The 12355-nt window shown below is 39.0% G+C and overlaps 1 protein-coding gene across 1 annotated transcript in view; it reads left to right on the top strand.

Moving 5' to 3' along the window:
- Positions 1–12355, top strand: part of STK32A (serine/threonine kinase 32A) — a 252339-nt gene that overhangs the window by 171887 nt on the left and 68097 nt on the right. Inside the window, exon 5 of the mRNA XM_006893734.1 lies at positions 2691–2780. Coding sequence (XP_006893796.1) covers positions 2691–2780 — 90 coding nt within the window. The remainder of the gene's footprint in view (positions 1–2690; positions 2781–12355) is intronic.

The raw sequence follows: 12355 nt of genomic DNA, 5'->3' as shown, positions 1-12355 counted from the left end.
GGTGTCGATTGTGGATCCAAGTAAAATGAAATCAGTTCAAATTTTTTCTCCATTTTTCATGATGTTGCCTAACGGCTCAGTGGTGAGATGTTTGCCTTCTTGATGTTGAGATGTAATCTATACTGAAGGCTATAGTCTTTAAACTTCTTTAATAAGCCCCTCTGGTCCTCCTCACTCTCAATAAGCAAAGTTGTGTCATTTGCATAATGCAAACTTTTTATTTAATCTTGCGTCACATAATTCTTCATAAAGTCCAACTTCCTCAATGATTTGCTCGGCATGTAGGTTGAATAGGTGAGGAGAAAAGATCCAACCTTGATGTATACCCTTATTGATTTTAAACCATGCAGTGTCCCCTTGCTCTGTTAAGACAACAGCTTCTGGGTCTAGATATAGGTTTCACGTGAGCATAATGAAGTGCTCTGGGATTCCCATCCTTTCCATTGTTAGCCATAATTTACAGTCAAATGGATTTGTATAGTCATTAAAACAAAAAGCAGACCTTCTTCTGGTATTCTTTGCTTTCAGTTAAGATCCATCTGACATCAAGAATGATATCTCTGGTCTCATGGCCTCTTTTAAACCCAGCTTGAATTTTGGCTGTTCTCTGCTGATCTAATATTCTAGCCCTTTGGTGATTCATTAAATGACAAAGTACAGCCTAGCTGCGGACATTGAGGGTTCAGTGAAATAATTCTCACATTCCAGAGGCGACACTTGGCTTGATTCTGGGATGTTGTACTTCATGCGCTGCCAGCATCTGTCAGCAAAAGCTTCCATGATGATGTAATGCTGAACAGGTTTCTGCAAAGCCTCCAGATAAAATGGACTAGGAAGAAAGTATTGGCCATCGATTTCCAAATATCAGTAAAGAAAACTCTGTGAATAACAAAGTTCAGACTTGATCTTCAACCAGTCTCGATCTTAATTAATATATAATTTTAAATTTTGTTCTATTTTTCTTCTTCTACTCTGTCCAGTACTTTCTATGTTGTTTTTATTCTCATCAGAGCAATTGATAGCGGTAGCAGGCACCATCTATTTCTCCTGGCTTTGGGACTGTGGAGGCTGTGTGGTACATCTGATCTATTAGTTCTTTGAATTATTTGTTCCCTAGAGTCGTTGGTGCTCATCACACTTACTGAACAGGAAGAGGCCAATAATTAGATTTTAAACAACCCAACAAGCCTTTATGATCTCAATAGCTACTCATCAAAGTAACATATAGAACATTGGCTTTGTGGACTATATTTTGTCAAATGATCTAAAAATGATTCCCAGATCTATGGCCCTCTGGCTCAGTAACTCAATGTATGGCTAAATTTACATAAATTTGACTTGACTGTTGTTATATACCATCAAGTTGGAATCAACCCAGTAGCTGGCTCTTCAGATGGCTTTCAGAGTTAGTAAATCACATGGGAGGAGAGTGCCATGCAGAGCAGCTGGTGGGTCCAAACTGGATGCCTTCAGATTGGCACACAGCTCCTTACCACGAGGTCACCAGTGCATAACAAATATGTATGTAGAAATATACATGTTAATGTATGTTTTCCAAAACACCATCAAAAACATGTTTATCTTATCTATCTACCTAGATTATTGTTTGTGATTGCAAGATTGTGTATATAATAGTATTCATTATTGTTGTCTTTCATGCTTGTGTGCCTTGATTATCTTTTGTTGTCCTTCCGTTATTTAGTAATGACTTCCTTTTTGAATTTATGCATGTTAACTATGTCGTTAGAAGCTCTGATGGCATGACGAATAATACATTGGGCTGTTAGCTGAAAGGTCAACAGTTTTAAATCCACCTACTGATCTGAGGACTAAAGATCAGTGGTTTTCTCAAGTAAAGATTTACAGCCTCAAAACCCTATGAAAGCTTGCAATGACTTGAATCCAACGTAAAGGAAGTGAGTTTGCTATCTATTGAGGATTTTCCCTCCTCTTTCTCTACCTTGTTGTTGTGTGTCATAGAGTCTAAATGAATTCCTTGCTGACCCAGTATGTTTTCAGAGGCTGTAAATCATGCCAGAGAAGACTGTTCCTCTTTCTCCTGTGGAGCAGCTGGTGACTTAACACCACTTGCCTTTGGATTGGTAGGGAAACTGCTTACCACTAAATCACCAGAGCTTCTCCTCTCCTTTCATAATCATTAAAAAGTGTTTGCTTCTATGTGTAAACCTTTTCATGACTTTTTTTAGTATACAGTATATTGCTTTTATACAATATTTTTCTCCTTTTGTGATTGATTTATTTGATTCAGAATAATATCCTCGAAGTTCATCCCTGTTTAAGCTGTTCATAGCTTCTTCATTATTCTTCAGCACTGTACAGGATTCCATTGTATGTGGGTATCAGGGTTTATCCAGTCGTTCATTGATGTCTCTTAGATTATTTCCACCTAAAGTATAAGCTCTTAATCAGTAGGGTTAGCACTTGCTGAGGTTCAACTATGAACTTACAAATTTGTATATCAAATCCTTGATTCTAGAGCATTGCAAGTGTAAGACCATAATGACCTTGTCATTAAAAGAATTATTTTGTTTTTACTACCTGTATCAAATTGCAGTTGGCAATGAGAAGTAATAAAATAAGATTTTGAGTGTTTTTAATTAAAATTATGGTTATGTCATTGGGTTAAATGGAACTTAACTTTCTCTGTGCCTCTGTGCTTCTCTCACCAGGGCATGTGCATATCACAGACTTTAACATTGCTGCGATGCTGCCCAGGGAGATGCGGATTACCACCATGGCCGGCACCAAACCTTACATGGGTATGGACTTTGTGTGTACCACTCTAAGAGTGATGTTGTTAGGAGCTGTCACACCAGCTTCCAACTCAGCCTAACATCGTGTACACACCACTTAATACAAGTTAAATCATCTGTGTGAAATTGCAACTAGCAATGACAAGTTTCTCTCAGACTTTACCTGGGATTTCATGGATTTGTAGTAAACCCCAAGGTTCTCTAATTTGGCAAGCACTCAAGATTATCATTACTTAGCATAACCTTAAATGACTTTTTGAAAATTCTTCCTTTTAAAATTTTAGTAAAAATATACATAGTCAAAGACACATTATTCAACAACTTCTGCAGGTACAATTAAGTAATCTTGTAACATATTACAGGTATGCTGTCATTCCCACTAAGTTGTTGTAGTTGTTAAGTACTGTTGAGTCGTAGACAACTGATAGTGACCCTATGAACGAAAGACCTGATCACTGTTCATAGAGTTTCCGGAGGCAAGCCATTTCAGAAGTGGATGCCAATACATCTTTTAATTTCCTGGCTACTGGTGCTGAGAGTGTTGACCACTATTCTTTTCAAATGATTCCATCATCATTATCTTCAACCATCTTTCCCCTAAGTTTCCTCTACAACTTTTTATGTGACCATGTCTATTTGATCTTATATAAATTATTTTTTTAAAGAATACCATGCTGAAAACAGATTTTATTATTAAGATAAACTTTTGTTGTTGTTCCAAGAAAACTTAAGGGATAGTTTTGGTCTAGAGTTTAAAGATTAACCCAGACAATAGTTTTAGGGATTCATTGAACCTCAAAGCCTCCAGAAAATCAAAATTCCACTAAAAATTCAAAATTCTTTTCTGTATTTCCACTCATTTGGGGGGGATTTCTCTATTACATTTTCAACCAAACTATTCAGTAATGCTAACCAGACACCATCCAATACTTCCTGTCTCACAGCAAAGGACATAGTTCAGAAGGCAACAGGATATGCCTTCCTTTTCCTCCTTAGATTCCTGACTGTCCATCTTCCTCTACTGCTTCAGGTGGAGGGAGATCAGCAGTACCTTGTGAGTGCCTAGCAAGGGAGGCTTCTTGCAGGCTTTTAAGACTCACAGTCACTATTCAGTGAAATATAAATGAGTTAATTGTGATGTTCCTTAAAACTGTGATCCTAAATGTCTAAATGCAGAAAACAGATTTGAGCATTTCATTGCACATCAGCAGCTTCAAAAGCTACTTTTTATAAGCTAACTGATACAACTACTTCTCATGTCATAAAAATATTCATTAAATCAGGTACTGGTAATAGCTGTTGGGTAAATCTGCTGTCAGGGACATCTCCAGAGTACTGAGGGGCAACAATGTCAGTCTGGAGACTAAGGTATGCCTGATCTGGGCCATGGTCTTTGCAATTACTCGCTATGTATCAGAAAGCTATACAATGACTAGGGTGATAGAAGGAGAATTGATGCCTTTGATCTGTGGTGCTCGATGAGATGGATTCATTAGTAACTTGGGAAGTGGGGGTAGAGACAATAAGGTTGGCTCAGGATAGAGCAGGGTTCAGAGCTGTTGTTCATAGGGTCACTATGAGTCGCAAATGACTGGACAACTCATAACAACAAGTAATAGCTGTAATTGCCTTTTTGTGTTTATCACTGAGACACCATTAGCATAATATTGAATAAAATTGACAAGATATCCATTTGATTGTATTCTAAGAAAGGAAATAGAAGATTGAATCAACCATTGTCAATCAAGTAAGACGGTGGTAACCAGTGAAATAGTAGTTATTTTTATTATAATCATTTATATAATGCTATAGCATATACTTAGGATACAAGCGTTTACAAAATGCCCTTTTCAGGAAGTATTTTAGTTTTTGTTTTCTTACCACAACAATCTCATGAGTTCTCTTATTTAAAATTGAAATTCATTCTCTGAAAGTGTAAATGACTGCTATAATTTTAATAATTATAAGCTGAGGAAATGGATTTTTCATGCAGTTTCAAAATGTGCTTGGGGTGATTAAACAAATTGATTTAGGTTCTGGAATTATTAGCTAGATCTCACAGTTAACTGTGTTAGCTGTGTTGTTGTTATGTGCTCTCAGTTGGGTATGACTCATAACAACCCTATGAACAACAGATCTGAACCTTGCTCTATCCTGTGCCATCCTCATCATCTCTGATCTACTTGAGCCCACTCTTTAACTCACTACGTCAGTCCATCTCATGAAGTATCTTCCTGTCTTTCCTTTAACTCCCCTTTCCAAGCCTGATGTCCTTTTCTACGGACTGACCCCTCCTAACACTATGCCCAAAGTTTTAAAGTTGAAGTTTTGCTATCCTTTCCTACAAAGAGTACCCTGATTGCACTTTCTCTAACACATATCTGTTTGTCCTCTTAACAGTCTATGGGATATTAAATACTCTTTTCCAAAACCACAATTCAAAGCCAAATCTTTGAAGATTCTTCTTTCAACCTTATTCATTTTCCAACTTTCAGAATCAGCAAATAATTGAAAAAGACCATGACTTGGATTAAAGGCACCTAAGTTTTTAAACTGACATTGCTGCACTTTGAAAAGGTCATTTCCCAAAGCAACATGTCTTTTGATTTCTTGGCTGCTTGTACTAAAAGTGTTGATTGTGGGTGGATCCAAGTAAAATGAAATTTTTGACATCTTGAATCTTTTCTCCATCTATCATGATGTTGCCTGTTGGCTCAGTGGTGAGGATTTTTGTTTTCTTGATGTTGAAACATAATCCATATTGCAGGCTGCAGTCCTTGATCTTCTGCAGCAAGTATTTGAAAGTCCTCTTCACTTTCAGCCAGCAAGATGATATTATCTGCATATTACAGGTTATTGATGAGTTTTCCTCTACCAAATTTTTCATCATAATTGATTCTTTAATGATTTGTTCAGCGAGCTTTGGTGGCCTAAGGTAAGAAGCTGTCCTGCAATTCCAAAGGCACACAGTTTGAAGCCACCAGCTGTTCTGCAGAAGGATACACAATCTACTTCCCAAGCGATCAACTGCATTTGAAAACTGGAGGATCAGCTATGTTCCAACTCTATGGTACAACAACAATGATTTGTTCAGAATACAACCCAGGTGTTATGGAGAAAGGAAAAGGATACAACTCTAACACATACCTTTCCTGATTTTAAACCATGCAACGTTCTCTTGCTGTTTGGGCAACTTTTTGGTCTGGTAGGTTTTACGTGAGCACAATTAAGTGTTCTGTGATTCCCATTCTTCTCAATATTAGTCATAATTTGTATGATCCACACAGTCAAATGTTTTTGCATAGTTTTAGACAATCACAAATTAGCTGCTAAATATAGGTTCACTTGTTGGATTAACCCTTCTCTAGAAGAAATACATACATACATACATACATCACCCTCATTGTTGATTTTGGAAATTACTACATAACTTGGGAGAGACTGGAGGGCATGATGCTGAGTGTGAACTAACTCAGTCTCATAAGGATAAATACTTCATAGGACCATTATTGTAAAAGCAGAAGGATAAACCATAAAACATGTATGAGGATCCAAAGAGGAGAAGGCTGGGAACAGAGAGGTGAGGGTGGGCATCATGTTGTTTGTTGTTGTTGTTATGTGCCGTCGAGTCGTTTGCGACTCATAGTGACCCTGTCTACAACAGCTCTAAACCCTGCTCTATCCTGTGCCAATCACACTGCCTCTGACACCCCGAACCCGATTACCACAGTCACTGAATCAATCCACCTCATAGAGGGTCTTCCCCTCCTGCGCTGTCCCTCTACCCTACCAAGCATGGTGTCCCTCTCCAAGGACCTGTCTCTCCTTAAAACATGTCCAAAGTATGTCACCAAAATATGTCAGACGGAGCCCCAGAATCCTTGCTTCCAAGAAGTAGCCTGGTTTAACCCTCTCCAGGATTAATCTGGTGTGCATCATAGGATCACACAGTTTAGTGAGTGGAGAAAGAAGGGATAAAGGAAATAGGAAAGATCTGGTGGGGATCTGGAAAGACACACTAATAAAGGGCCTGGTTTAATGGTAATTGATTTTATAAGACAAAATGTATGAGAATGATTCAAAATGTAAATGAAAGATAGTGTAAAACACAATGTATACAAACTTTGTATGCAAACCAATGTAAATTAAAAAAAATAATAAAAAACCTTATTGCTGTTGGGTCAAAACTGACTCATATCTGACCCTTCAGTGAGTTGTCAGGTGGTGGTTAATCACATGGGAATAGAGCCCCCATATTTCTTCCACAGAGCCATTGGTGGTTCAAATCACCAGAAGAAGTGGCCATTGGGTTAGCCAGTAATACCCTACAAACTAGGCCACCAGAACTTACCCTTTTCCTTTTTTTTTTTTTTTAAATTTAGGTTGTTTATTTCTTTTAATTAACTTTAATGAAAGTTTACAGAGGCTTAGGGTTTCCAGTAATTCATTTCTCCCCCCTCCCAATTCACTCTTCTCCTTGAAAAGAAAGAAAAAATCTTTCATTGTTATTCAATCCCTTCCCCCTCCTCCAAGTCCACTCTACAGAGCAGCCTTCATTCTGGACTTCTGTCATGACAATAATGCCCAATCATACATCTCCTTTAAGCCGTTCTCTCCCTCATCTGTTTCAATGCAGTATACATCGTTCCTCCCCTCCTTCTCTGCTTTCCCCTGAAACCTTGTCAGTCCTGTTTTAAACAGTGGCCCTATGCAATATTTGTCCTTTTGTGACAGACACAATTCCAGTAGAACTAAACAGTTCCTCTCACTCTCACCTTACTACCTCCCATTATTCCACAAATAATAAAAGAGAAGTGTCTTTGGAAGAATGCCTATATTCAAGAACAGAGACTTTTCTTCCTCATCTTTCTGAAAGAAGATGAGTTAAATCTCAAGAAATTTTTATCATCTGTGAAGTGGAAGTGGCTGTGATAAGTAGTGTGTGCATCCTATTCATGGTTGTATGTCTAGCTTATTCTTGATTTTTTACTGACCCTTGAGCTAGCATACCCTGCATTGGCCAGAGAGGGTGACTGAGTTGGGGAACATTTCTTCTGAAGTAATACTGAGCGGTGGCATCACCCAGTGTAGTATCTCATACTGTAGGCCCACCCTACCACCTTTGTGTACCCATTACTGAACCTTCCTCCTATTGGATTTTGCCCCACCATCCCCCAGGCAAGTGTTTACCTAAGTAATTTGCCTTTTCTATTGCTGTAGCTCCCTATAACCAAGACAGAGAGACCTTCCTCTCTGCTCATTGGTGGGTCTGGGGAAGCTGAAAAGTTACCACATTGGGTAACAGGTGATAACACTAACCTTAGTGTCAACACTTGGTGACTCTTCCTGTAAAGCACTGCAGCTGCTATGGACCGTTGTGTCACCCCCCTCTGATGTGTCAGGGACTGTGGTCCATATTCCCTCTTGATGCTCCTGACTCTGGGTGGACTTGAATTTCCAACTTTTCAGTTAGCAGAATTAATCATTTTGTACCACCTACGTATTCCAAGAGATCGACTTAGACAGGTTGTAAAGCTCTTCAGGTAACTCTCACATGCAGCCTGGTACAGATCATGAACCACCTCAACTATTAGAAGAGAGGGAGAGACGGAGAGACCAGGGTGGGGGGAGGGGGCTGGGGGGGGAGAGCGAGAGAGAGAAAGGCTCCACCAACTTCTCCCTGGAGCAGAGGCATGGATATTTACTCTCATGTTCTTCTAGCTCTGCTCCCTGTCCTCCATTTCCTAACATCAGATGACCCTTTTTGGAAAAAGAGAGCTCTGGGTGATATAATCCATAATGAATTCTGTTGCTAACCCAAAGGCCTCAAGGTTCCAGATGTCCAAATCCACCAGCAATTCTTCTGAGAAAGATGGGCATTCTCTTCCTGATATGATTTAGAGCCACGGGAGCCCAACCGAGTGTCAGTATGAGTAAGAATTAATTCAAGAGCAGTGAGTGAGTTTGAGTTCTGTGAAAAGGGAGAACAAGGTGGGTGACAGATCAGCCACGACATCTCCACATCAGACATGACTAGGCATATCCGTTAGCAGATGGGAGAGCTTTGATGCAGGTATGAAATTCTTTTCAAACTTCACCAGACTGAATTTTGAAATATCTAACATTAATATCTTAGTTAGAAAAAGGTATTAACGTTTCTTAGGGAATCATCACACTGAACTGTGATGAAGAAGAAGCTGTGAAGAACAGAGCTCCACCCAGTAAAAAAACAGGAGGGTAGACATTGTACAGCTGCTTAGAGTTGAAAGAACAGTAATAACTCTTCTCCCCCAAACTCTTGAGATGCTTGAAGCAGGTGATGCTACTGGCTAGGCTGGTGGGATTAAGGCAGGGTGGCATGAATTGCATCTGCTAGATATGACCACAGTAACCCACAGTCAAAAGATTGTAACTGAAATCTATGGCAAATGAAGGAAAGAACTGTCTGAAAGGAATGTATTATTAGTATGCCAACAATCTGGAACAAAAGGAGCATTGCAAAGAGGACTGCGGGGTGGAGGGAGGGAAATGTACAACAAAGAATGAGTGAAAACACACCTCTCTGTAAACCTTCATTAAAAATCACAATTTAAAAAAAAAAAATCAATGGCAAAAACAATGTCACTTTTTAAAAAATGTCATATTCTCTGCCCCATATTACTAAAGATAGAAAAGAAGAAAAATGAATCCTTACTTACTGGTCATCTGCCTTTCCCAGAGAAAGAAATGTCCTCTGGGGAAAATGGACTCACTTTATATGATATTTTAACAACTGTGAATTTTATGGTTCTTAATCAGCAATAAGAGGATAGAAATCCTTTTTGTCACTTCTAAAATAATGGACACACAAAGCCCAGCCTATTTTCTGACTAAAACCCATTGCATTCAGCCGATAGAAAGGAAGTTTAGACCCTGCTGACCTGGCGGGTTTATGCCCGGGTTTCGCTGGTTTCCATAGTAAGGGCTATTTTCTTGGAGCCAAATCAGAAAACGTGCACCTGGGTCCTCTAGGGCTGGTTTCCATGGTGAGAGGAGGAATGGGAAGCCACCTTTCTTTTCCTCTCCCCAGTGATTTTAAATACAATATCTGTGTAATTTGATTATTTTCAAAATGGGCATCTCTAGTCTTTTCACAACAGCATAGAGCCAGGAAATTATAATCTAAACAAGTAGTAGGCACCTCCTTATTCTCACCTTATAATTAACAATTACTAATATTTGTCGAACGCTCCGTGCACTTGAAATGTGTTAAGTGTTTTATATTCACTTACTCATTTATTTTGTTCAACAATACTGTGAGGCAGACTATAATTATCACCATTTTACGGTGAGGAAAATCCAAACTTAAGCAATTTCCTGAAGATCCTGATGATCTCATAATTATAAAGCCTAGATTTGTACCAAATTCTGGTTAAAAAAAAAGCAAACCCAGCTTCTCTTTGAAAGAGAAACGGCCTTTCACTAAGATGGTCTTATTTTTGTTCCTTAAAATGCTAACCACTATTACAAAACCAGTTTCTGACAGTGCTTACATTATCTCCACATCTAGATACTGCACATCGTCATTAATGGTTAAATGCCACACAGTTACAAGGATATGTAAACATTCATTTAACCAATTACCTATTTTAAAAGTCAGGTTGTTTCCAATTCTGTAACATAAATAAATTTGTGATTGGAATCTCTGTACCAAAATCATGTTCTGCAACTTAATTATTGTGATAAATTCCCATTAAAAGAGTTCCTGGTTATTTAGCATATGTAGGGAGCTCTGGTGGCCTAGTGGTAAGAAACGGCACTGCAATCCTGAAGACATGCAGTTTGAAGTCACCATCTGCTCTGCAGAAGAATGGGCAATCTCCTCCTGCGGGATTAACTGCCTCTGAAAACCCACTGTATGATCAGCTAAGGGTCAGTTCTGACTCGATGGCACACAATAACGCTATTAAGTGCTGTCAAGTTGATTGTCACTCGTAGAGACCTTAGGAACGACAGATTCTAACTCTGTCCTGTCATGTGCCATCCTCATCATCTCTGACATACTTGAACTCATTGCTGCAGTCACTGTGTCAGTGCATCTCGTTGAGGATCTTCCTCTCTTTTACTGACCTTACCTTTCCAAGCATCATCTCCCTCTCCAAGGAAAAAAACACTCCTAACAATATACTCAAAATGTATGTGAGACGAAGCTTCACTATCCTAGCCTTCAAGGAACATTCTGGCTGCACTTTTTCCAAGACATGTTTGTTCTGTCGGCAGTGCCTGGAAGGACATTTAGCACTCTTCTGCAATACCATGTGTCGAATTGATCTTTCTCCTGTCATCCTTATTAATTTTTCAGATCTTAGATGCATAGTAGGTGATAGAAAAGACTACTGCAAAATAAACTTTAAAAATAAAATAGAAAAAAAGAAAAGACTATGGCTTGAATCAGGGCCATCTTAGTCTTTAAGCTGGCATTATTGGTCTTCAGTACTTTGGAGAGGTCTTTGACAACTGACCTCCCCATTGCACTATGTTTATCGATTCCTTGACTTCTGGTACCACTGGTGTTGACTGTGGATTCAAGCAAGATTAAACCATTGACAATTACAATCTTTTTTCCATATGTTGTATTGCTGTTATGTGCCGTAGAGTTGCCCATGACTGATAGCAACCTTATGCACAACAGCCGTAAACTCTGCCCTATTCTGAATCAGTTTCACTGTCACCTACCCCTGTTACCTTGGCAATTTGTCTTATCCGGGGTCTTCTGTTCTTGCGCTGTCCCTCTGCAAGCATGATATCCTTCTCCAAGAGCTGATCCCTCCTGACAACATGCCCAAAGTGTGTTAGAGCTTCAAAATCCTTTCTTTCAAAAGAAGAACTTGGTTTCACCCTTTCCAGGACAGAGTGGTCCATGGTATGAAGGCTCCTAGTGATTTCTGCTCATGCTCTCCCTGAAATTACCCAAGAATTTTTACTTTCATGATTTACCCCAGAAGCTCTGCCTGCCTAGTTTGTAAGGAGTTGCACTGCTAATGAAAAGGCACACCAATCCACCAGAAACTCTCCACGAGAAAGATTAACCTTCTTCTCCTGTGGGATTTAGCCTTTAACAACTGGCTGGTGGGTCAGCTCTGAGGCAATTCTGAGTCAACAGCAAGGAATTTGGGTTAAGAATTACTTATCAGTGCTGCATTATTAATATCTCTAACCATCTCAAGAAGAAAATTAAAAATATACCCAGTTATATTATCAAAATTTCATTTATTTACTCTTTTGTAAATTACTTACTCATACTCTATGCATGTTTTTCTACATCCTTTGGGTCCCATCAAGTCAATTCTAACTCATATTTACTATGTATGATGGAATGCTGTCTGCCTCCACTCTACCTTTGCTATTGTTGCATACGTTTGTATCTGCTATGCCCGTTGTTGTACCAGCTATGCCAGTATGTCTGGCTGAGAATCTTCTATACCTTAACCATTGCACCAATAGGCAGCATTATGATAGATGAAGAAAAGATTGCCATTGTCAAGGATTTCATTTTCCATAGACCTATCATCAATCCCCATGATCACAGCAGTCAAGAAATC

The sequence above is a fragment of the Elephantulus edwardii genome, unplaced genomic scaffold (genome assembly GCF_000299155.1).
Source record: "Elephantulus edwardii isolate Elephantulus edwardi_28Jun2011 unplaced genomic scaffold, EleEdw1.0 scaffold00130, whole genome shotgun sequence".
Classification (NCBI taxonomy): Eukaryota; Metazoa; Chordata; class Mammalia; order Macroscelidea; family Macroscelididae; genus Elephantulus; species Elephantulus edwardii.
Note: the sequence above shows the minus strand (reverse complement) of the source record. Positions and strands in the feature narration are given on the sequence as shown.